This window comes from Lacerta agilis, chromosome 7 (genome assembly GCF_009819535.1).
Source record: "Lacerta agilis isolate rLacAgi1 chromosome 7, rLacAgi1.pri, whole genome shotgun sequence".
Lineage (NCBI taxonomy): Eukaryota > Metazoa > Chordata > Lepidosauria > Squamata > Lacertidae > Lacerta > Lacerta agilis.
The window spans coordinates 49,749,566-49,776,431 of NC_046318.1; the positions used below are offsets into that span (position 1 = coordinate 49,749,566).

General features: G+C 40.6%; 1 protein-coding gene across 1 annotated transcript; it reads right to left on the minus strand.

The window, feature by feature from the left end:
* Positions 1–1,912: 1,912 nt before the first annotated feature.
* LOC117049986 (transmembrane protein 68-like) lies at positions 1,913–24,972 on the minus strand. The gene is made up of 7 exons (XM_033155226.1): positions 24,857–24,972; positions 22,382–22,754; positions 16,760–16,924; positions 12,098–12,288; positions 10,369–10,429; positions 9,869–10,008; positions 1,913–2,058 (listed from the first exon to the last, which is right to left on the minus strand). The coding sequence occupies exons 2-7, from the start codon at positions 22,656–22,658 to the stop codon at positions 1,954–1,956; spliced, it is 939 nt and encodes a 312-aa protein (XP_033011117.1). The 5' UTR covers positions 22,659–22,754; positions 24,857–24,972; the 3' UTR covers positions 1,913–1,953.
* Positions 24,973–26,866: the final 1,894 nt, after the last annotated feature.

Sequence of the window (26,866 nt, forward strand, 5' to 3'; positions counted from 1 at the left end):
TTATCTCATCAAAATTGTCTCTTTTAAATGAATAATGTGAACTGGCTCCTGAATCTAAAATCCACATATTACGTTTATTTTCACGGTTATGAACAGCTAAATTCCTTTCTTGAAGTAGCATAGTGCGTTCAAATTTCCCCTTCTTTTGCCATTTTGGCTGAGAGGTTTGGGAATTCTTTGCTTTAGGAGGAGCTTTACAGTTCCTAGAAATATGGCCTTCCTTGTTGCAATTGTAGCAAATTATTTTCTTGGGCATTTCTCTGGACTTTGTAAATTGCCTGGACGCATAATTACTGTCCTTGCTTCTTGCATTTCTTACTGGAGACTCTGCTCTCTCTCTACACTCTTCTCTTAAATGACTGGTCAGGTCTTTGAAAGTTAGACCTTCTCTATGGTCCATTAGACTGACAAATGGATCAAAACACGGTCCTAGGGATGCTAGCAAAAATGATACCTTTGTTTCTTCATCAAAAGGCTTAGGAGTGAGGTCAATCTTTTGAATAATCTCAGTAAATTTGCTGATGTGCGCTGTGAATTCTCCTTTAGAATTCATTCTCAATCTGGTTAATTTATACATCAAGCTTCTGTAGGAGTTCCTGGAAGATTCTCCATACATGCGTTCAATGTCTTTTAGGATCTGAGATGCATCATCTTTACTATTTATTAATGATAGATGCTCATTGCGAAGTGCACATAGAATTATATGCCTAGCTTCACTGTTCTTGCGCTTCCAAGCTGCTATCTTGGCTAAATCCTCTCTACTTGTGCCAGTAGGCATGGGATCTTCAACAGCCTCCAAAACATGCTTTGCATCTAGATATGCTATTAAGCGCTGCTTCCAGTGCATAAAATTATTCTCACTCAGCACAATCATCCCTAGTTTTGTATCACTATCAAAATTTGCACTAGCCATCTTAAAATCCAAAATTTTTGAAAAATGTTCAAAAATCTCAAAATGCAAAAATCTCTAAACAAATCTTCACTGCCTTGGATTACTGTGAACACTGAGGGAGGGGAGGGGTAGTTAATTCCCCTTTTCAGCACAATGGATGCTTTAGGCCTTGTGCTCACCAGGAAAATCCACTCAACTCAAAATTGCAATCCGATGCAATCCTTTAAAAATACACATAAATATGCAATTCTGGGCCCGCTAACCCTTTGTGGGAATGTTGAGGGATGTGGGAGAGGATATATTGTTTTAGATATCCTATCCCAACTTGCGTTTACAAGCTCGATAATATCAGCAGAGCTAACATTCCCTTTTTACTTCATATGCGCAGCAGATAGTTTGCATAGACTCGCTAGAGTCATTAAAAATATTGTCCTGGTGTCTTCCCCTTTTTATCCCTCTTTCAATAAGACACTTCACAGTGTTTGGTAAAGTGTATAACGTTTACTTACAAGTAATCATCATCTAGTCACATAAGGATCCTAGAGGCAGGCTTAAAAGTTACTAAATAATATACATATGGTGACTTTCTCTTTATGAGAGAAAGTCCCTCTTTTTACTTTTGGCCTAGTGCCAACGGTGCATTTTAATAATGCTGCTTTTAAACTGTCTTAGAGATTAACACAACTGACCAGCGACATGGAGACTCGGCATATACACTACAGTTGGAAGCTCCCAACTGTAGAGTTCACCCCCAACTGTAGAGTTCCATATAAGGAAGTTGGGTTTGACTGCCCCTGTCCTTTTACATCCCACATTGCCTTCCCATTATAAAAGGGGCATTCTGGGAGTATTGCAGGATAGGGCAAGATTTATATGTCTTTGAAAACCTAGAACCTTCTGTATGCCCAGCAGGTGCTGAGTTACTGAGCTAGGTTCCCTTCCAGATAAATAATAAACCATTCGGCACATTTCTGTGTATATCAACTTAGCTTTAATAACATAATTATTAATGATTCCTATTACAGACATCTCGTCAGAAACCCTGCTACTGTTTAAACGGACTAGTTAGTTTTGTAATACTTGTCAAATCTTTCCGAAAGAGCTCTTAATATACTTCCTGGCCTTTTTTGGTATTTATCCCGAAGATTTTCAATTGCAGTCTTTGTCTGTTGAAAGAAGAACAAAGGAATACATTGTGTTATATCAATATATTGCAAAATGGATATTCAGTTATTCATATCTGTGAGGAAAAAGCTAAAGGGATCAGAACCAGCAGAATAAAGAATCCCATTTTTTCCAGTTACAGATGCACAATATGACAGTCCTTGTCCCTCAATCCTCAAGAGTGACTTTTTCAGCATGGAGGGTTGGGCAAGAGCAGCCAGGGCCAGAAAACTCCACTAGGAAACTGTTCATCTCCCCATGAATCCAGCCCACTGTCTTTATTGTTTTTTGTACCAAGAGCAGTCTATGAGAATGGCAGAGCAGAGATACTGTTAGGGCGCCAACAAGTTGGCGTGCTGAAGTGCAGCAGTCAGTTAGATAAGCCGAGGTCAAATCAAATCAAATCTAACTTTATTCACATAGCCAATAGGCCATTGCGACTAAGAATACAGATAAAACAGATAAAAATATTGGAGAAAGACCAGTCAAGTACACAAATATATAAATATACTGATAAATCATATGAAACCCCCAGGCTAAAAGGCCATTCAGATAGTGACCTCGTTCTCAGAGAGTCAAACGATTTTCTCTGTTATCGTTTCTGTTCCTGCTAGAAATAAGGTAGACAATGAGGTAGACAATTTGGCGGCCTGAAATAGTCAGTAAAGATGGTACGATACTCTCATTCCTCAGAGCTATATAGATAAGCCGATCGAGACAAATATAGACCTCAGGTGCATGGGCTAGTCATATATGCCAAGTTGTCTTTCAAATTGTGGCCCTTAGTCTCATTGCCCTCTCAATAAATCTGGCGACCTTCTCTGTTGTCTGGATGTTCTGGTCCGCTAACAAGTAAAACATTGCGGCCGCTGATGAGCGACCTGGGACGGAAAGTAGGAGGGGAGTAATAATCTCGCTCCTCAGGTCTTTGTACAGGGGGCAGGTCAGAAGAACATGTGACGCTGTCTCCAAGTTTCCGTCTCCACACGGGCAGAGTCGTTTCTCCCTGGGGAGTTTCTGATATCGGCCTTCGAGCACGGCAGAGGGTAGTACATCCAATCTTGCCAACGTAAAAGCACGTCTATACTTTTGGATATTTCAATTTTGCAGATAAGATGCCGGGGCATCAAAGTGCGAGGGGGGCAGGTGGGCAAACCATGCACAAAATTTCTTTGTTTTAGCCAGGTTGTTTTGTTGCTCGATATCCATCAGGCGCTGATCAATTAAGCTTTTTGCTTTAGAGGGGCCCAACATTAACAAATTCTGAGCATGTAGACCGCATGAGAGAAGTTTGAGTCTCACCATTTTAAACCATGCGCTTTCGTGGGCATCCCGTATCACCTGGGGCAAGAGTCCTGTTGGATTTTGGTTTAAGCGGAGCCAATAATTAAGAGTTCTTTTCCAGATCTGTGTTTCCACAGATGGGAGACCAGCTTCGAGGCGTAGTGCTGCAGTTGGTACACATGGTGGAACAGCAAAGATTTGTCTTAAAAAATTAGATTGAACCATTTCAAGAAGATTGCATTGGGTCCCCGTTCAGATTTGGGCCCCATATGTTAGCTGCGCTAGAGGTTTTGCCTGGAAAACTTCTATGGCTGCTGGAATGTACTTGCCTCCCTTGGTATAAAGAAAGTGGGACAATGTCTTGGCGCTTTGGGTTGCTTTCTCTCTGGCATATTTTTGATGTGCGACCCACGACCCCGTAGACTGAAAGACAATGCCCAGGTATTTAAAGGCTTTGACTTGTTCAATTGGTTGATTGTCCATTCTCCAGCTGTTTATTTTGTGTTTTCTCGCGAAAACCACAACCTTGGTTTTCTGGTGGTTCACCATCAACTGCTCTCTCCTGCAGTATGCTGAAAAATCTCTTATCAACCTTTTAAGGCCTATTTTTGTTTGTGATAGTAGAACCGCATCATCCGCGTATAGGAGCGTTGTGATTGGTTTTGCGGCTAAATTGGGGGCATGATATTCCGGGGCTGCTAGGCATTTAATCACATCTTTAATGTATAGATTAAATAAGGCTGGGGCCAAAATGCACCCTTGTCTAACCCCTCTGGAAACTGGGATTGGGCCTGTGAGTTGTCCATTCGGAGCAGTTCTAATGTACAGCTTGGAGTCTTCATATAGGCCACTAATTAGAAATAATAGCCTTTTATCTATGCTAGTTTTATTTAGTTTTGCCCAAAGTTTGACTCGTGAGATTGAGTCGAATGCGGCCTTCAGATCGATGAAGGCTGCATATAGCACCCCCTGCGTTTTCTTAGCATATTTATCTATGAGATGTGCTAAGATAAAACAGTGGTCTATAGTCGATCTGTGTTGTCTGAATCCCGCTTGTTCCCCCGCCAGGATAGCCTCAGACTCCATCCAACTAGTTAGTTTGATCTCGAGATGTTTGGCGTATAATTTGCTGGGTATGGGAAGCAGGCTGATGGGTCTATAGTTCATCGGGTTGGACGTAGGACCCTTCTTATAGATTGGAATAATTATCGCCTCGGCCCAGCAATCCGGATATGAGCCTGTTGAGTCGATATGTGAGAATATCGCCGCCAGTAGGGGAGCCCACCAGCCGATGTTATTCTTCAGAAGTTCTGGTGGAATGCAATCTATGCCAGGGGCTTTATTGTTTTTGAGTTGTGCGATTAAGTCTGCGACCTCCTCTACAGAAACTGGGGGCCATTGTGGTAAATTCTCTAAGCTCAGGCTTATCCTAATGTGCTGGGCTTCCTTATCATAGAACAAGGATTGAAAATGACTTTTCCACTCTTGGGGTTCAACCATGCAGATGAATCCATTGCGCTCCTGGTCCAGAAGACCCGAGATGGTACGCCAAAAGCAAGATATGTCTTTCTCCTTTGAGGCCTTAACCAAGCTCTGCCAGGCATTTCTCTCAGCTTTCAGCTTTTTTCCTTTAATAGTTGTTTATAGTTCCGTCTTAGAAGAATGTATGCAGTAAATAAAGAGGGTTCTCCGATATGCCTATATTTGCGATAGACAAGTCTCAGATGTTTCCTTATTAGCCTACACTCCATGTCAAACCAGCTCGCTGGGTCCTCTACCCTCTTTGTGGCGATGTTTGATATCTCTGTTGTGAGATGGGTTTTCAGCCTTTCTGATATTTTCTTAAACAGGTCCAAGGGCTTGTCCGCAGAGTTATTTGACACAATGGCAGAGTGGGTAGTCTTCATGTCCCCTGCATGAAGGAGGTGGGTAAACTTTGCATTGAATTTAGAGGTCCATTTGATCCTTCTGGGTGCGGATATACCCAAGTTAACAATAGGGGTATAGTATTCCTTGGCCATGGGTTTATTAAGAGAGGGGCCTTCGAACACTACTGTCAGTAGGAGATGATCACTCTCCGTATTATGATCCACATGGAACTTTGAGACCAGGCTGAGGGCAAATCTTGAGATTAAGATATAATCTATGACACTCCCCCCCCCTTTGAATGGTAGGTGTACTCGCCCGGTCGGTCCCCCTCATTATTACCATTTAAAATTAACAACTCCCTCCTCTTTGCAACTTGAGCGAGGCAGAGGCCAGAAAAGTTGCATCTTCTGTCTTTGGAGAGACGTGTGACTCCTATATCTCAGACGTTGTCATGATCCTGAAACTGGTTATAGTATCTGTGTAAGTGGTTATCATCTGTTCCCATTCGGGCATTGAAATCTCCGCCCATGATGATTGGGGTAGAAGGATATGTAGATTCAAGAGGCTCTAAAAGGCCTCTAATTCTGCCCAGTTGGCCTTAACTACAGATTTTTTTTGGCAAGGGGGCAGATATACATTTACCAGCAGCAGGGCGTCTTTCTTTAGCTTGAGTACAACTGCTGTAGCTAGAGGGTTACAGCTTGGTAGAACTTTAATAGAGTGTTCTAGTTCCGTAGAGATGAGACTGACTAGGCCTCCGCTGGGCCTGCCTCCCCTTTGAGAAGGAGTGGCCGGTAGGGTGTGACTACTATAACCATTGAGCACAATGGGCTCGCAGTGCCAAGTTTCCTGGAGGAGAATGATGTCAAAATGCTTGAAGTATGACATAAGTTGGTGATTGTTTTTCTTTGCACGCCACCCTGCAATGTTCCAGGATAGCAATTTTAGTTCCTTATTTCTCCGTAATGTACATTGGGCATTTCTACTCTGTCCAACATCCCTGTTGTGTCTAAAAATACACTCCCGTTTGCTCTGTCTTTGAAGGTCTGCTTACTGTAGAGTTGGTTTTCGTCTGGTCTTGACAGCTTATGGGTAGAATTTGTAGATAGGGGAGTAGCTAACTTGTTTGGGGACAGCTTGAGGCAGCTGATCCAGTCATTCGGAGATGACACAGCCTGATTTTGTTCTGCCTTTTCATACACCATAGGGGGCTGCGATTGTAACTCTGTATCTATACATTTAAACGAGCCTCCCTTCGTCTTCTTATCCACTAAACACTTGGGGGATATGGGCCACAAATAAGGACCCTCTGGTGACTCAGTATGGTTAACCTTTTTGACCAATCTACTTCTAAGCGTGTCCAGTCTATCCAAAATTTCATTTTGGGCTGGAGATTGCAATGACCAGAATTGATTTATTAGGGTGTGCTCTTCTGCAGTGAACTCTTCTGCAGTGGCAGAGTCCTCTTTGTCATTCCAGTGATGTTGGGTCTTATGGTGGGCTGTGTCTTTCTTTTCCGGATTTAATGCTTCTTGTTTATATTGCTCCTGCTTTTGGTGGTTGCATTCACTGTCATTTTCCTCCTCTGATCTTAATCTCCCGTCACCCTTAGGAGCAAGTAGAGGGGTTATTGGAGCTCTATTTTCAAAAATTCTTGACAATTCTATTCTGTCCTTTTTGAATAAGTTTCTTGCTCTGAGGATGAATTTAACCAGGTTGTGGTCTGTAAATGTGATTAAAGCTCGGACCGAGTAGCCGTCTTGATATAAATATTCTATATCATCTAGGTCGGCTGCTTTGACTACTCCAGGTAAAATTCTGTTTAAAATATCCAATAGATGCTTCACACGATCTCTGCCTGTGCAAGGCCCCAGCGGTTTTGGGTAGTTTACGAGTATGATCTTATGTGGAATAAGAACCAAGCTCCATCTTTTCGTTGTACGTGCAGCTGGTACCTCCTGTGGTAAAGTCCCTCCAATGTTTAGAGTCCCAGGCTCTCTTCTCTCTGTGATTACAGTGGGTACTCTGGGAGGGCTCGAGGAGAGTGCATCCATAGATGAGTTGGTTTCTTTAACCGGTCTCTGGGGTTTGCTCTCGCGTAAGGGACTAGATTTGGTTTTTGGTATACCAGCCTTACCAGTCTCTCTTGTACTTCGTAGTTTAGTTTTCTTAGAGATAGTTGGTAGTAAGTTTAAAAGTTTTTGCCATTGCTTTTTGCTGTTGTGTTGAGTTGTTTTAGAGATTTTTATATTTTTAATATTTTTACTTTTCTTTAATTTGAGGTCCAGTTTTTTTTCGGTAGTTTGGTTTTTCTTGGGGACTGACTTTTGGCATCCAAAACTGGAGTGTTGTTCCGTTTAAGGCCTGCTGCTCTTTCTTGCTGTTTGAAATTTTCCACTAACGTCAACAAAAGCCCATTTGTTATAGCTAAGAAATTTTTGAAGTTAAGTATATCCATGCTTATTTGGTGTACTTGCACCCGCAATTGATCTTCCCACTCTTCACTTTTATTTATAATATCAGTGGGCCGGTGGCTTAAATGAATTGTTCCAGAGTCCGAGGATAATCTTTGAGGTTTGGAATCTTTTGTATCGGGTATGTTTGTCTTCGTGACAGTCTCAGCTATGGCAAGTTCCTGAGCCAAGCTTGTAGAGTAATTTGTGCTCTCATAGTCCGTTCGCAGTTCTTTAAGTTGAATCGACCAATCCATCACACTAGAGATGGCCTCATCGAGAATAATCTCACTCTGGTCACTCATATTCACCTCTTTATGAGTAAAATAATTAGTAATTTTGCTTTGCCTCCTTTGCGGCTCCTTTAAACTACAGGGCGGGCTTGGCGTAATGCCCAGGTCTTTACAGTTCTTTCTTGTTAGGAGTGGGGCAGTGAGGCAACGGACGGAAGGTTCTGTAGTGAATCACCCGTTTTCAGAGCCCAAGTAACTCCGCTTTTATCAGGTAATTAATGCCTGAAGAAATTTGATATAGTTATCTTTTGGCTCGTTGTGAGCTCATAAGGTTTTAGGCAGGGTTGTCTATGTGGGGGGGGGCAGGAGGTATGTCCTTTTCAACCTGCAGGCTAGTAGGCCTGTAAAACTGCTCTTTCCCTTCTTTCCCTTCTCTGTTTTTGGCTTCAGCCTTCAGCGCTCGATTTGCAAAAAAAAAAAAGAAGAAGAAGAAGAAGAAGAAGAAGAAGAAGAAGAAGAAGAAAGAAGAAGAAACAGTCACTCACAGAAGTTGTTTCCCTTCTGTGAAGAGATAGATAGCTTGGTCAAGAGTGAGACCGCAGGCCAGCGGAGCAGTTGAAAAACAAATGAGCAACAAAGCAATAAATTGCTAATTAGGAGAGCACTGAGCATCGAAAGCAGTGAAAGGGCGATAAGGCAGCCGCTAAATCATTAAAACCGTAAAATTAAGATCCAGAAGGCTAAAAAGAACTACTCAAAATATTAATTGGAGGCTGACAGAGCTGACTATGCTGCTGACTCCGTCGCCAGCTGAAATCAGGTATCAGTACGTGGTCAGGAAAAGCCAAAGTTGGAAACAGACCAAGTCAGGAACCAGCCAAGTCAGTCAGGAAAAAGCCAGGAGCCAGGAACAAGCCAAGGGTCAGGAACAAGCCAGGAGTCAGGAACAGAACGAGCAAGAGCAACCACGCACTCAGCATAGCAGTTGCAGGTGCTAGCGAAGGGAGCAGCCAGCCTTTCTTAAGTAGCTGGCCTGTAACCACGTCTCTTACAAGTTGCAGCTGCCTCTAATTTTTCCCTGCGTCTCCCAGCTCTACGCTCTACAGCTGAGAAGGGAGGAGGGGAAGGGCCCTGCCTGTTTCTCTCCTCACAAGGGCCTGATTCTGGATCGACTTCCTCCTCCTCCTGTTCTGGTCTTTCCCCCTCTCCATCTGACTCTTCCTCTTCCGAGGAGTGCCACCACCAGTCTTCTCCAGGTACGAACTCCTCCATTTCCCCAGGTTCTTCCATGGGTACAGCACCCAGGCTCTGCTATGTCAAGGCCGCTGCTGAAGGGCCGGAAAGGAATTTCCCTGCATTGGCAGGTTTCGCCTTTCCCATAGCAATTCGTCACAACTTTGGCAGTTGCAGGCCTTGGGCTGAATCCTTTAGTCATCTTCCTAATTGGGGAGGGGGCGTGGGGTGATGATTCCATGCCCCAGTGCGGCGGCGATAACAGGGTTAAAGGGGCTTGGGGGAAGGCATTAGCCATACTCCCAGAGATTGTCATTGCCCTCCCCCATCAATGGCGGAAAACGGGGGGCGGGCAATCTGCTTGAACACATGTTCTCCAGACTTAGCCTAATACCCACACATGTTGGATAACCCTGACGTTACCCAGACCCCCGGCTGGGGGACTGGGAAGGATAAATGCCCAGTGCCTAAGCCAAGGTCTTCTTACATCTGAATCTTAATAAAGTTGTGGCCAATTTTAATCCCATAGCACATTCTCTTGTGTCATTATTCCATTCAGGGGCTGCCTGGGGTTTGGGGGACTCCACCTGGCCACGCCAAAGTCTATATAATTAACCCTATCTCTGGTTGTATAGAATGAGAAAGTCAGTAGGCAGAATGCAATTTATAGAACTGAAGGAGAGAAACCAACAGGAAAGAAATATTCTGCTTTTATACTTCCAAGTGTAGAGTTAACTTACTTTTTCAGCCAGCTCTGTAGCTGTTATATTTGGATCGTATGGGATGGGTTCTCCAATATATGTCCTCAGTTTCACTGGAAATCCTCCATATATGGGAAGGTAGACAAGTCGTGTTTTCTCATATAACCATCTTGTCAACCCTATGTATGAAAGGGAAAAGAGTCAGAAAGAGAGCGACCACATATCAAATTTGAAATTAGTTGGCATTCTGAGTTTTTAGCAATTCCAATCCATCCATCCCAGAGATGACGTTAAATAATTTGAGTGCATTTTTTTAAAGAGACAGCACAACTTTTGCAGATAAGTATACATAAGTTTGCATCAAATAAACTACTGGTAGGTACGAAATAGATTTTTTTTTTAAAAAAATAAATAAATCATTGTATATTATTAAAATGCTTATTGCCTGATATCAGATTTCTTGATCAACCAAGGAATATAAGATATTTAGCTTATAAATTATTTAAATAATTTAAATTATTATTATTATTATAGCTCACTTGTCTTTCCAATGTTCCTGAATATTTCACAACAGTTTTGTGTAAAAATAGGGATGATGGGCTGAAAGAATGAAAGAAGAAATAAAAAATCAAAAGAAAGGTGAGAACTGGAGATTTACTTTACCCCAACCACCCCACCTTTATTTTGGTTAAGGATTAGGAAGAATGCTTTGCATCTGGCAATATAATGATCAGCCAGGCATTCCTGACATATCTATTCAAATATTGCAAATGAAAAGACTGCTCTTCAGGTTTTCAGGAATATAAAAGGAAAAAAAAAGACATTTTTCTTTTAGAATGCCATTGATTTCAGCACTTACTTTTAAAGTAGGGATGGGAAACCTGTGGCACTCCAGATATCATTTGACCCCAAAACAGGATATTTGCCATCCTCTGCTTTTTAGGCTACTTATGTGTTGCGGATCATTCCATATCAAGCACCCAACATTACACATGAAACAAGTCTGAAAACATTTATTCTTCCATTATTTATACTTCACACCTAACGATTTTCAAGAGCATTTGTTGCACAAGTTTCATTTTTTGTCAAAGTATATGTGCAGCCAGTTGAAATCCTGTGTTTGAGCCTTATTAGAACTTGTGCTCGCCCCACCTTAAGTACATGCCAACTAGATGGGCAAAAAAATGATGATGCTGGGCCTGGCAGGTGTATGCAGGTCATAGTTGCTTCTTCACTTTCATAGTCAGCTACCATGTTTTATTGTATTCACAGGTCACATACCCAATTATCTCAGCCATATCCAGAGATCTTGTACCTCCTTCAGTGTAGAACTTCTCACTCTCATTGCTAATAGTGTACACTTTGGTCAATGAAATGCTTGTGTTCCCTTGATCACTTTCACTCTTTCGAAGAGTCATTTTAGGAACATTTCTTCTTTTCTGTACTCCTCATTTGTTGAAAATAAGATCTGGATAGAAGGGATGCTATCTTGGCACCAGTTAAACAGTTCCAGCAGTGCCATAATTTTGTTTGATATTTATTTTGCTGCAATGTTCATGAAATGAAGTACTAACAAGAATTCTTTAAAAGTGTTTTTGTGTAGTACGGCAATACCAAAATGGTCATTAAAAAAAATATTGAAAGCCTCATAACTCACGAATGGGATGAGATAAAAAATTGAAATTTTAGATTTAAACTTAATTTTGATAATTCAACAAGTGTACAAAATACTGAGAAAATTGGCTGGCATTAGGTAAAAATGTTGGATCACTTGGTATAGAAGGACCGTTATCTAGGAAAACCGTGAGGACAATGCAATGTTCCTGTATGCTTCACAAATGTTTTCTGTAAATATAGGGATGATGGGCTAAAAGAATAAAATCAAAAATCAAAAGGAAGCTGATAACTGGAGAATTACTTCACTCCAACCGCCCCACCTTTATTTTGGTTTAGGACTCGGAATAATGCTCCACATCTGGCATTACAATGACAAGCCAGACGTAACTGACTTCAAATTGCACATGCTATCCCTCAGATTGTCAATAATTGAAAAGGGGGAAAGCTATTTTTCTTTTTAAATGTAATTGAGATCAATAGCTTAAAAAAAAAACAGGAGGGAAATACTTGGAACTCCAGATATCATTTGACCCCCCCATGCAGAATATTTGCCATCATCAACTATTTAGGATGCTAAATCAGGGGTGTCAACACAGACGTCATATCCAGGATAATTGTGAGGGCAATGCAAATTGCCCAAAGATCACTCACCACTTTTGCCTCCAAAGCTATCCGAGCGAAACCTGTGCGTTTACCCCACATTATGTTGTAGTCATTACTAAAGTTTGCTTCTCTACCTCCACCAGGTGCAAGGCCCAGTAAATGGCCTTTCTTCAAAATTTCCACACATTCATCTTTACTGAAATCTTTCAACCCGATCACATCTAATAACGTTTTCAACCCTGAAAAAATAAGCCCCAAATAGAAAAAAAATGCATTATTTATAACTCTTATTTAGGAAATATTGTGGACGCTATACAGGTGTCATTATTCCAAACATATTGCACTATTATGGATCACAAGCATAGTTCTTTGCCATTCCACTTAAAGTAGGATTTCGTGGAAGTGCTGAGCGGTGCCACCTATTTAGACATGTGTTCCACAAGTCAAGTCTGTAGTACAACAGAATTACATTTAAGTTTGCATTATGATAAAGATACAGACAACAGTGTCTTGCTGCCATAGCTGTCAACTTTCGGATTTGAAAATAAGGGATCAGCAGCCTCACCTATCCGGGGGACAGTCACATGGCAGTGGTGGGCGGAGCCAGAAGCAAAAGTGGGCGGAGCAGCAATGTAAACTCCATATTTTTACATTGTGTGAGCACAGTAGTTCCTACATACAGACATGTCTGCCAGGCCTCCAAGCAAGAGGCGTTAATTATCAGATTTCAAGGTCACATTCCTACCAGGGAAAACCACAGGCTGCGAAGCAAGACCAGTGAGAATTGTGGCCTAGAAAGAGTCCTGAATTATAATATAAAAGAGAGAAAGAATCTTGAATCCAGATTGAGAGGCCTACAGAACTGCATTGCCCACCCCCCAGGCCTAAGTTTCCACACTTCACTCTAACACTGAATGAGGTTTACTACAAAGGCAAGCGCATCAGCTGCATATTATACAGGACTTGCAAAACTTAATTGCCCATTCTAGGAATTCATTTCTTGCTTCCAGAACTTGGGAGCTTTGTAAAAGAGCAGGCACAAAAGGAAGCAGGCCTATGTTTTTGGTTCAGCTGCAGTTTAATTTGGGCAACAGGGTTTTCAAAGTCCACTGTTAAAGTGCCACCTTTGCCCAGTTCAGCTCATGCACATATATTCTGTAAACTACAATGCTCAGCGGCAGAGCATTTCCATTGCACGCAGAAGGCCCCAGGCACAATCAACATCATCTGCAGGAACAACAGAATTTTGAAATCAAAAGAGGTCCCCCAAAGGTCATCCAGACTAGCCCTTGCTCACTGCAGGATCTTGCCCATTCTCTATGCTCATGTGTTTAAAAGAGATGAAGTGGAACCCTCAATATTTCAACAGTCATTCACACAACATGAGGGTGGGGGAACATGTTCCAGATGTTGTTGGAACCCAACTCTCACCAGCCTCGGCCAGCAGGACCAATGGTCAGGGATGGCAGGAGTTTGCCCCCCAAAAAAACCTAGAGGAGGGCCAGTTTTTCCACCCCCTCCCTAGTCAATTCCCCTGTCAAAAACTAGAAACTTGATCCTGGCAAAGGGATGAGCAGTTGGGGGAGGAGAGCAGGCAAACTTCCCCAACCCAAATTCTCTGGATCCGTTTGTGCATCACAGGCAGTGCAGAGCAGTGGTAAGATAACAGAGGCCAACCAGAGAAGATTGAGAAGCAAAGTCTTAAACAGGAATCTGAGAAGTTTGTTTTTCCCCTTCCCCCCAGGCTACCTGTTAAAAGCCTTATCTGATTGCCTTTTGTTAGCAGCTTGGCCATTCCTTTGAGATGGTAATCTGTTAATTTCTGGGCAATTGGGAAATTCCCTCACCCCATCTCTCCTTGCAGAGAAAACAGCTTGTCAGTTTGGGAGTGAAAATGGTTTTCAGGACTGTTTTTTTCTGTGCTGACTCACACATGCGTATAAGTGTCTGCTTGGTACATTAATAACAATTATTTTATAGTTAAGTCCTCAGGTTTAGGGAACAAAGGAAATATACTGCAAACAACACACAAAACGCAATAACGCCTTTGCCCTGTTCCTCCCTGCACAATGACCCTCAGAGCAATACACACCCCCACAGGTACACACAAACCAGAGGGGTAGCAATGAATGAATCCACTCCGTTCCCTCCCCCCCCCCCGACAACCATACCAGGCTAAGCTAACCTCAGGCTGCTGAGATCTGTTTATCTCCGATCTCAGGCACAACAGCGGAGTGAAAAAAAGCCTTAAAGCAAAGAGGAGGGCAGCCACGCAAGGAAGATCTTCTTGGACCGATCCAATTCAGCTGCTCAAAGGCAGCCAGGCTCCGCCCCCCCCAGCTTACCCTATTGTCCAGCTGAGGGGCTCGGCGGCAGCTGATAGGGGTTGATGCAGGGGGCCAAAAACGCCCCCTGTAAGCGCGGGAAACTTGCTTTGAGGCTGCAAGGCAAGGAGGCGAGGTCTTCCCAGCCCCTGGCTGGCCAGCAGGGGGAAGCAGAGGAGCTGCTTCCTTTGAAAAACGGGATATTAAGGGATATTAAAAAATAAGGGATAAGAGCAGAAAACAGCTTAAAATAAGGGAGATTCCCGGGAAAAACGTGATACTTGACAGATCGGCTTGCTGCATGCACAGAGCGACAGACAGACAGACACATGGCACAGATGAGCCCATGCTGGTTGAGACCTGCCTACACCCACAGAAGTCCATCTTTTCATGCACAGATAAGTGGGTGGAGATTATATGCTGCATTAACTCACCCAATGGAAAGCCTCCCAAACAGAGCATTCTGTGCTACTGGGCATTTTTGGGCTCTGTACTTCCTTCCTTCCTTCCTTCCTTCCTTCCTTCCTTCCTTCCTTAAATGACCCTTTGTTGGGTCATAGTTCCTTGCTGTGGCTGCTGTGTGCACGCAGAGGAAGAATATGTGGGGACAGTGGCAGTGAAGGGCCAGGAACACTACAGCCATGGGGCCACATGTGTTTGATTGCAGTGTCACATGGGGGCTTGATTGTGTGTGGAAGTGCTTGATTGGCCATGTGTTTGGTCGGGCCATGTTTTCTGGTATCTTTGTAGCTGAAGAAATCATCAAGTTGGAGACCCAATTTCCTACAGCTTGTCCTATTCTGGCATTAAAGTCAGCAGAAATTATATGCAGTTACAGCACAGAAATCAGATGTCACATTATCCAGATGGCCCCATTTTTAGATACTCTGAGGAAGTATGTAGACAGTTGTACAATTAAACACCAAATTTCTGCATCGTAACACAGGAATTGCCTTGTGATTACTAGAATAAAAAAAAAGTATTCTCATAGCAGTTTTGAGGTCAGATAAGGTATTCCTGCAATCTGTGATCATGGGCCAAAAGATCCAGGTTGACATGCTTTACTGGAAACATAGCCTGATTCAAATAAGATGCCTGAAACATTATTGGAAGAAGAGGTTGAGGCTGTAAATGGCCAAAAGCAAGCCTGCAGTTTCCAACTTCCTTTTTTCTGGGCTCATCCATTGTTGTAACTCAGATGGGAATCTGTCAGGGAAACTTGTCACTGGGAAATGAAGTGAGGCATGCTTTGAGAGGATTGCCCCAAAAGCATAGGTAGGGTACAACAAAATATTAACACTTGGTTAAGAGTTTTATTTTGGCTTACATTCCCCATAGTCACATCCATCATGATCTTCCTCATTTTTATCGCTATAAAATGAGGCCTGCAATCTTTTCTTGCTTGATCTGCAAAGAGCTCTTTTTGAGCTCCTGTTTGTTCTGGGGAGGAGGTGAACTAGGTGGTGCTGATCTCCTCCAGTGAATGTTAGTCCAGGCAGGAAACATAATTCAAGAGATGGTGGCATAGAAAACTATACCGTAGTATTCAGTTAAGGGCACTCTTTGACCCCCTTGCAGTGTCTTATGTTGGGTCATTGAGGGCACCATTTGGGCATGACAAGCACATTAGTGTGTACACTGAGCTGGTTGTGCCACTGTGTGCTTGTCAAGTGCCCACGATTCAAGGAACAAAGAAGACATATTCCTTCAAGTCCTTTACTCTGAGGCAGTGCAGCTTGCAAACATGGCCTGGAAAATGGGGTGACCTGATTCCTCCTGTCTTAGGGAACTTCCTGTCCAATTATATTTTTATTTGGCTAGTTTAATTTGATTTACAGACCCTTTAGGCAGTTATATTTAATAAAAATAACATTTTCTCTACAATACTGAGTCCTCAATCTTGCTTAAGGCGTGTTTTCTGTTGTCGACCATCCTGGGATCTTTGGATGAAGCAAGTTATACAAATTTAATAATTAAGGAATGATTAATTCCTTAATTTATTAAGGAAGTTTTGTTTTATTCTCACATTTTTGTATTTCATTAGATTGTTATAAGATGTAAATTTTTTGTTTCTTCTGCTTTTAAACCGCCTTGAGTATCATAAGATAGAAAGGTGGTATACAAATAAATTATTATTATTATTATTATTATTATTATTATTATTTGGACATAATGGTTCATCCTGCATTCATTTTGTAAAGACTAGGTGAGAAAGAACCTTCCTCTCCACCATCTTACTTTTTCACCTCTTGCTGATATTTTATTTGTCTGTTGTTTTTTCACCTGTTACATGATACATGGTTTTATATATTATAGCATTGTTTTATGTAATATTTTATATATTTCTTGTAAAAAAAAAGAGCAGGATTTAAATTTAATAATTTACCTGGTATCCGATATATGATACGATCAATTACTGAAAAGCACTGTCTCTGTTGTTCCTTAAGAATTTTAGCCACAAGTAGGGCATAGTCAGTAGAAGTGACTGCGTGATAATAAATAATAACCCCAGGTCCTTTAGGGAGATGTTCCATGCCAATAACTTCATAATCTGGAAATAACACAAAATGTAACAAATAAATATTACTTTGTTTAAAAATAAATGAAATATTGTAATATTTTATTGGACGAAAACAGTGCAGTTCAGAAAACTGAAATTTAAGATCAGATTGGGAAAGAGGTCAAAGTTCTTAAAAAATAATCAGAGGAATTTAAAGAAAAAATTAAGACTGTGGAACATAAAATTGAAAGTGTTGATTCTGAGAAAATTCAGAGGCTTAAATCTCAACAAAGAGACGTGCAAGAATCTCTTGCTTTTGTGCAACTGAAGGAGAGAGAGACAAATCTAAGATTGAGAAATCTTCCCAAGTTGGAGCAAGAAAGTTTGAAGGATTACATAATTAAAGAATTTTCCACATTCTGGGAGCTGGAAGAAAGTGATTTGGCTGCATTTATTGTGAAGGCCTACAGATTTGGAGCCAAGGGAAAAAAGAATTCAAAAACAGTAAAAGCTTGTATGGTTGTATTCCAGAATAGATATCAGAGAGACCAGATTCTTGATCTTCATTACAAGAACAACCTGGTGGTCCAACAGAAATCTGTCATCATTTACAAGGACATCCCACGCTACTTCTTCAACCGGATTGATTACAACGATCTATCGACGGAACTGCGAGCAAGAAAGATCCCCTTCAGCTGGGAATTCCCAGAAGGCCTAAACTTCAAGTACAAGGAAAGAAGAGTAAGAATAAGATCATTTGAAGACAAGAAGAAATTTTTGGATAAACAGGCAGCAGATTTCATAGGTTCTTCATTGGATCCTGCTAGGTTATACCAGTACCCAGCTGAACCAGGGGGATCAGGCCCAGGAGAAGAAGAAGAAGAAGAACTAGAAGGAGCGACGGGAGGCAGCGCAAAGTAAGATGATGTTGAAAGTGTTGACATGGAATGTTCACGGTCTGAACCAGAGGCCGAAGAGACACAGAGTATACCACGCACTAGAAAAGAAGAATTTGGACTTAATTTGTTTACAGGAGACCCACGTAATCTGGCACCACAGAAGGATTTTACAGAATAAAAAGTTAGGCCAAGAATTTATATCATCGGACAAAGTCAAGAAGAGAGGAGTTGTGATTTATGCAAAAGAGAAATATAATCCAAGACAGTTGTTCAAGGATGAAGAAGGGAGATATATCGCACTTGAGATCAAGGTACAAGGCGACAAATACTTGATTCTGGGACTTTATGCACCAAATGATGGAAAGTCAATCTTTTATAAAAAGATCCATGACATGCTTTTGGACTATTTGGATTACAATTTGATTTGCCTAGGAGATTTCAATGGGGCAGTTTCTACTTTGATGGACAGGTCACAAAGGCCTAAAATTACAAATGAAGGGAAACTGCCCAAAACCTTTTTTGACATGGTGGACAATTTGGATTTGATAGATGCATGGAGACTGAAGAACCCAACAGAAACTGAGGCAACGTATTTCTCAGAACTAAAAAAGTCATGGTCAAGGCTAGATTATATTTGGATTTCTAGAGTATTGGCACCTAAAATACAGAAGGCGGAAATCTGCCCCAAGACCTGTTCAGACCATAATGCTGTACAATTGGATTAAAAAATTTTCTCCAAGGATTCCTTTAGATGGAGAATGGATGATGCATTGTTGACAGACACCAAGGTTATGGAAGAAGCCGCAAAGAAGATGAGAGAGTATTTTCAGATAAATTTGAACACACAAGTGGAGAAAAGAATTGTTTGGGACACAAGCAAGGTGATGATGAGAGGGTTCCTTATAAGGGAAAAAACTAAAAAGAAGAAGGAACAAAATTTAGAAAAAGAAAGATTGTTGGACCAAATAAAAGAGAAAGAGAAGAAGTTAAGAGGTCACCCGAGAAATCAACAAATCCAGAAAGAAATAAAGATCTTGCAGTCCCAATATGCGAAAATATTAAATCAAGAAATTGTATGGAAAATTAGGCTGATGAAACAGAAAACTTTTGATTCGGCTAACAAATGCGGGAAAATGCTGGCTTGGCAGTTAAGGAAGAGACAGAAATTGAATACCATCACCAATCTAAAGGTCAAAGATAAGAATGTGGAGAATCCAGAGGAGATCAGAAAAAGTTTCCAGAAATTTTATAAACAATTGTACAAAGAAGAGCGAGTAGAGGAGAAAGTTATTGAACAATTCTTGGAAAAGAATTGATTGCAAAAGGTCCCAGAAGAGAAAGTAACAATACTCAACCACCCGATTACAATTCAAGAGATGGAGGATGCAATTAATAATATGCAGATAGGAAAGGCCCCAGGACCAGATGGACTGACTGCAAAGTATGATAAGTCCTTGAAAGACTGGTTAATCCAGCCGTTGAAGGATGTATGTAATGGACTGTTGGAGGGAGGTAGGGCACCAGACTCATGGAAAGAAGCATATATCACATTAATTTTGAAGCCAGATTCAGATAAAACATTAATGAAGAATTATCGACCAATATCACTTCTGAATGTAGATTACAAAATTTTTGCAAATGTCATGGCCACGAGGTTAAAAACAGTGTTGAGGGAATATATCCACAAAGACCAAGCAGGTTTTTTACCTGGAAGACATATGAATAGTAACACAAGGAATATTGTGGATATATTGGAAAGGTTGGAAAAGAAGATAAATACTGAAGCAGTATTGATGTTTATTGATGCAGAGAAGGCCTTTGACAACATTTCCTGGAGTTTTATGAAGAAAAATTTAGAAAAGGTGGAGGTCTGCCAAAGATTTTTAAATGGCATAAATGCCATTTATAAAGAACAAAAAGCAAAAATCATAATAAATAATGTGATATCAGAAGAAATTAGAATTGAAAAAGGAACGAGACAAGGGTGCCCTATCTCCCCTCTACTTTTTATAACTGTCCTGGAGGTCCTTTTGAACATGAATAGAACTGACAAACAGATAAAAGGAATAAGGGTGGGAGAGAAAGAATATAAATTGAGAGCCTTTGCCAATGACTTGGTTTTATCCCTACAAGACCTGGAAACCAATGTGCCTAAAGCATTAGAGATAATCGATTCATTTGGACAAGTAGCAGGTTGTCCAAATATGACACCTATGCAGGTACAGAAATTGCAAGACCAAACTGGACTTAATTTTGTTAACAAGGTAAAATATCTAGGGGTGAACTTGACACCAAAGAATCTAAACCTGTTCAAGGACAATTATGAAAAACTGTGGAATGAAGTAAAAAGAGATTTGGAGATTTGGACTAGATTAAAGTTATCTTTGATGGGCAGAATAGCAGCTATAAAAATGAATGTATTGCCAAAGATGCTGTTTCTATTCCAAGTACTTCCGATTATAGATAAGTTGGATTGTTTCAGAAGATGGCAAAAGGACTTATCTAAATTTATCTGGCAGGGGAAGAAACCTAGAATAAAATACAAGATTTTGACAGATTCTAAAGAAAGAGGTGGATTCTCACTGCCAGATTTAAGAATTTATTTTGAGGCCACAGCCTTTTGCTGGTTAAAAGATTGGTTTAAGTTAGAGAATACAGATGTGCTGGACTTGGAAGGACATGACAATGTGTTTGGCTGGCATGCTTATCTTTGGTATGACAAAGTCAAGGCCCACAAAGTTTTAAAAATCATATCATTAGGAATGCCTTGTATCAGGTTTGGACTCGGAACAAAGACTTATTGGAGAGAAAGACCCCTAGATGGCTGTCACCGGTGGAGGCTAAGGCCTATAAAAGACCTAATATGCCTGCAAAATGGCTGAAGTACGCTGATATACTGCAACAAGAAGGTCAGAGTTTTAAATTGAAAAGTTATGAACAATTGAAAGAGGAGGTTTCTGACTGGTTGCAGTATTACCAGATAAATGAAGTTTTTAAGTCAGACAGGAAACAAGGCTTTTAACTAGAGAAATCCAAGTTGGAAACAGAACTAATCGAACCGAACTCTAAGAACCTTTCCAGGATGTATAATTTGTTGCTAGAGTGGCATGCAAAAGATGAAATTGTTAAATCGGTAATGATTGATTGGGCAAGAGATGTGGGGCATAACATTATGTTGGAGGACTGGGAGAGGTTGTGGAGGGAAGGTATCAAGTTTACTGCATGTAATTTATTAAGAGAAAACATTATGAAAATGATATACAGATGGTATTTAACACCAGTGAAGCTAGGTAAGATGTATCATGGTATGAGCAATGAATGTTGGAAGTGCAAACAAGTAGAAGGTACCTTCTATCACATGTGGTGGACTTGCCCAAAGGTAAAGGACTTCTGGGAAAAAAATTATAATGAACTTAAAAAAGTGTTGAAAAACACATTCGCTAAGAAACCAGAGGCCTTTCTGCTGGGCATGACCAACCATGAGATCCCCAACAAAGACAGAATATTTTTTATGTATGCCACAACAGCTGCTAGGATTTTAATTGCTAAAAACTGGAAAACTGAAGAACTTCCAACAGTGGAAGATTGGCAAATGAAGTTAATTGAGTATACGGAACTCGCAGAACTGACCGTGAAACTCCGAGACCAGAGGGAGGAGAAGGTGCAAGAAGACTGGAAGAAGTTTAAAGAATACCTGAAACGACGTGAAAAGTTAAATATCTGAAATTGAAATCAGTGGACATTATAGGCGTTAGCATTAAAATGTTAGTTTAAAATAGAATATAAGAAGATAGAATTGTGATTTTTTTGTATTTCTGTTAAGAATCAGGTGATAGATATAAGATGTTAGATAAGGATTAAGATTAGTTGTAAAAGAAGAGTTAAAGGTGTTACAAAGTTACTACAGTATATTTGAAATGAACGCAGAAGAGAGGGCGTGAGGAAGTCCCCCAAGTAAGATTTTAAATAAGATTAAAATACTTAAATAGGTGTTTTATTGTTTTAGGTGTGTTTTATGTATTGTAGAAGTCTTTTTTGTTTTGTATTTTGTAGTAAGTATTGTGTGTGTATTTTTTTCTTTTTCTTTTTTCTGTATTCTCTTTAAATACCAATAAATTTCTTATAAAAAAGACATACTCATTGCATTCGCTGCGTACTCACTAGAAACTTAAACCCAAACCCCTTCTTTTGCCACAATCCATGAAACTATTTTTAAAGAGCTTTGCTAATTATAGCTCTGTGAGGTGTAAGCAACATTCTCCAGGTTTCTTTTGGAGAGGAGGCATGCTTTAAATGTGATTAAATGTATGGTGGTTATGCAGCCACCAGCTGACCCTTTCTTCTGCAATATATCTTAATTTCATACCTCATAAAATGTTTTGTTTTTCTTTTTGAATGCTTATTACTTAAATAAATTTCCATGCCTTTGTTTTGATCCTTATGGAGTCAACCAGAACTTGTAGCTGTTGTGACTCTAAGGTGGGTTTAGAGGTTGCACTGTGGCAACTATTGTTCCAGTGCCTCAAGCCTGACATTCTCATGCTCAGTCTTATGAAAGTATAGGAGCTGATAAGACTGAATTATTGGAATGAAAGAAACCTTTACTCACCATAACATATCGTTCCAAATATATCACAACCTTGAGCAATAATTTTCCTTAGTTTCTCCCAAAATTTGATAACATCACTTTCTTGCTGTTTATTCATTATCTTGTAAATATGTAACAGAAATGAGAAAGCCCAGAGAAACAAAGCCAGACCTATCAGTGGTAAATAAAGTAAAATCAGAAGCTTAAGTAACCACCAAGGGTGAACCACTGAGGTCAGATATTCTTCCAAATAAGGGTAACTGATCCAGTTTTCCAGAATTTGAGAAAACCAGCTCATGGTTTCCTGATCTGAAGCACCACGTGTATGCCAATGAAAGAAATATATGAAGTGAAAATTTCCTCAGTTGTGATGGTATTTTTTTCAACTGTTTACCTGGAAAACAGAAAATGCAGTACATTAGTCTGAACTGTCATTCCAGAAGCATTAATGATTACATGAAATCTCATGCGATTTAATGTTTTCCTGGTTTTCCCCACTGTAACTTGCCAAGTAGACGTATTATTTTTCCAACATCCACCATGGGGATGTACAACATTACAAATGTATGACTCCATCATTTATTTGATGTAAAGCAAGCTGGTTTCATTCACTGCTGAAGTGGAAAGTGGAGGACTTTGTGAAGATCTTGTCTGAAGGAATTTGGACACATTTCAAGACTTTTGACTGAGAGAACTCTGGCAAATGCAGGACTTTGTGAACAACTTGACTTTGCTCTTACTGTGTCGACTTTGCCTCAGCAAGGACTTTGTAAGTGAAAACACTCTCTGGTCTCAGAGAGTGGCGACTTCTTGTAGCAACTGTAGAGTGTGTTTTTTTCTGTGTCTTTCTGCCCCCAAAGTAGAAATTTTATTTGCTACACAGTTGTTCCCTATACTGTGCCAAACTGCTTGATTTAAATTGTGTGGTGCAAACACAACACTGAACAAGAGGGAGGGTGGGGAGAAAAGTGAGCTGAAGGGTAGCAGCATTTGGGGATACACTACAAAGTGCCTCTTTCTGGGGATGTGAGGTGGAATAGCAGCTCTGCTGCCAGATAAGAACAGATGCCAATAGCCAAACCCTATTATCACTACCTCTAGAACTTCTTTCCAGTTGGGTTATTGGAGATCAGGCCACAATACACAGCCATTGCATTTTTGACTACAAATTACTAAGTCATCTTAAAATCCATTAGCTGAAAAATCCATAGTTGAATTGTATATTTTTGATTCTACTCTATCTTCACTACATCTTTCAACTAAATAGTATGAGAAAATAGGCAAGATTAATGGGGGTGTGTGCCTATAATAGCTGTGTGTCTAGCAACTCCCCTCACCAGAGGGGAGACTTGCATGGTCCCCAGAAAAGCTGATCAATCACCAAATGATTTATATCTGTGGAATATATTTCATTTTAATTGCAACATATATTTCCAAATAGTATGCTTAACAACTCAACAACTTGGGAATTTACTGCATCATAAAACTTAAATGGCAGGCTTGGACAACAGCCTGGCCTGGAAGATAAGAGTGAGCCAAGGAAAGCTGCACTGGCTAACCAACAAGTAAAATTACACACACACACACACACACACACACACACACACACTAAACTGTACCCCAAAGATGAAAGGATATATGATTGTTTAACATGATTGAGAATTGATTAGCCAGTGACTGAGACTTTGAGAGTTTAAGATCAGAATGTGGAAAATATGAGAACAAGAAGAGGGCAGAAATATAATTATGTGAGATGAGTTCTTCAGAGGTCCAGAATATGGGAAGTCCATGTGAAATTTAATAATTAATAATTCAGATTGAAATTTGGTGGGTGCTTTTTAAAAATTGGATTATGATTTGATTTGATTGAATTGGATGTTCTTAATGGAAATTATTATTATTATTATTATTATTATTATTATTATTATTATTATTATTATTATTAAAAATATCTTTTCCACCCACCCTTGCTAGGAATGGGGAACCCCCTCATCACTGGTATTTGAGGAAGGATGAATTCCAGAGGGGAACTGTTTCAATTAAAACAAAATGTTTTTATCTCCACATATATTTGAGTCTGCATGCAATTCTTTCTCACTGTTGGTTTGGACAATAGTGTACACTTGACATTAGCTACCATCCATATCTATCCCAGCTTCAAATCAACCCTGACTGAAAGAAATGAACATCCTAGCTGTGTTTTAAATTGACAGTGTGGAAATAGACTAAGATGTTCATACAACTAGTTTTTACACGCACACAAACGCAGAGAGAGACACAGACAGCATTTCCTCTCTCTCTCTGCTGACTCCTGCACAGGAAGTGACAAATAACACAACTACTAGGACATTTGCAAATGAAGCAGGTCTAGTATGGTTTCAAATTGCTGAGAGACTTTGATGAGATTCCTGCATTGAAGAGGGTACACTAGATCACCCTTGGAATCCCTTCCAGCTCTACACTTTATGATTCTATGAACAATTTTTCTTTACTTACATTTCTGGTGAGTCTAAATTGCCTTTGCTTCAGTCACCTTTCTGTGGATGCAGCAGAAGTCCTGTCTGGTGCACTTTTTTGTAGGCTAATTTCCACCCCTCTGGAGACACGTCCCTTTCTGTGGTGCTTTAAAAAGACTGAGATGAGTGTGCCATTTGTATGAAGAAACCAGGTATTGTGAAAAGACAGCCTATGGATCCTGTGCCAATTTGTAATTGAAGGTTATTAAGTCACAACTACAATAGAAACCAAACAAAATAACAATATATTGGGTCACAGAAAACCAGTTATTGACTAAGGCTAGAGGTAGGTATTGTGACAAGTGTACTTCCTCCATTTTCTGGTGGCTTCTCCCACTATAAGATGTGTATGAGATAGGAACATGATGTAATACACAAACCTTAATAACATGTCTGTTTACAATATTGAATGCTAGTGCTGCACCAGTAAAAGCTCTTCCATTGGCACCATGCTGCATTTAATTATGCAGCATGAATTGCTTGCTTAGGAGCCCCAGAAATTCCAGGTTCACATGCTTTGATATCAAATGGTCTCTGGCATTCGGCACACATTCAATACTGTCAGGTGGAGGTGAAGGATCCAAGTCCAGCATGTGTTCATCAGTTAAGAAAGAGCAATAATCACATACATATACGTTGGTCCATTTTACTCTGTCACTCAGTGTCTGCAATTCACGAAACAAAATAGGAAATTCTTTCCAGTAGCACCTTAGAGACCAACTGAGTTTGTTCTTGGTATGAGCTTTCGTGTGCATGCACACTTCTTCATTAAAAACAAGTTAATCAGGTCGTTTACAAGATGATGATGATGATCATATCTTACTATATATATATCTACATCTATATATCTATATCTATATATTCGGGGAACTCTATCCCTTCCCCAGTGGCAGCAAGAAGCAGAGAAAAACAAGAAGAGTTCTTACGAATGAGTTTATTCAATCATCACAGGGAGAGACAAATGAATGTAATCAGTCTCTCATTAATGGCATTGCTCCAACTGAGATCCTCTCCACTCCCTTCCTCCCAACAGCACTTCCCTTTACAGTGGCCGCCAGGGTCTAATTGTCTCTGAGTCCTTGGCTCTTGCACTCTCAATGAATGGCGGGTTCTGGGAGAAGGGGGGTCAGAAATACTCACCAGTGATAACATGTCAGCTGGCTGCTCTGGCTTTGTCTCCTCACCATGCCATATCTTTCTAAACATATCTGTAACTTGCCTTGGATTGCCCCAAAATTTGCTATCAACATCAGTTTCTTGCTGGTTATTCATCTTCTTGTAAACATAGAGCAAAAATGAGGAAGCACAGAGGACCAAATACACTATACTCAATATTGGATAAAGCAAAATCAGGAGCATAAATAACCACCCTGGGTGATCCACTGAGCTCAGGTACTGCTGTGAGTCGTGAAGGCCGCTCCCTGCAAGGCCCTTACCACCTGGCCTAGTGGGCAGAGCCCAGACTGACCAGCTCTACTAAAGAGGTGCCTGGTTGGACCAGAGGGACATTGCCTGACAACAAACCCGAACTATTGGATTATTTTGCCCCATCTTTTTGTTCCTGCCAAACAGCTGTGTCATAATTATTACATATCGAAGACCTCAAGCCACCCCCAATGAATTGACACAGGAGACATAATTTTTGTTTGGGTTTTTGGCAATAATTTAGGCCACAACTTTATTTAAATACAAATTCGGTGAGTGGTTGCGTAGGCATTGGTTCAGACTACTGTCCTACCGGGACAGAGGCTGGCCTAAAACCAGCGATTGGGAAATTGCAACTGAGGAGAGTTAAGGAGCAGGGGGTACAACGCTTCCCTCTCCCCAGAGGTCCCGGGGGCTCGGCTACTGCCCTAACCCCTACCGGGGGTTCGGACAAAGCATAAGAGCCGCCGGATTCCTTTAACGGAATTCCCAGTATCATCATGATTCTGAATATGGGTACTGCCCAACCCAGCAATCCACACAGGAACCAATGCCTAACCGCCAC

Coding starts and splice junctions, on each gene's coding strand:
- LOC117049986 (XM_033155226.1), bottom strand. CDS start 22,658: ATGAGCTGGTTTTCTCAAATTCTGGAAAACTGGATCAGTTACCCTTAT. Junction 10,430..12,097: donor TAGCTTTGGAGGCAAAAGTG/GTGAGTGATCTT, acceptor TCATTCTTTCAG/CCCATCATCCCTATTTTTAC. Junction 2,059..9,868: donor CTACAGAGCTGGCTGAAAAA/GTAAGTTAACTC, acceptor TTCTTTCAACAG/ACAAAGACTGCAATTGAAAA.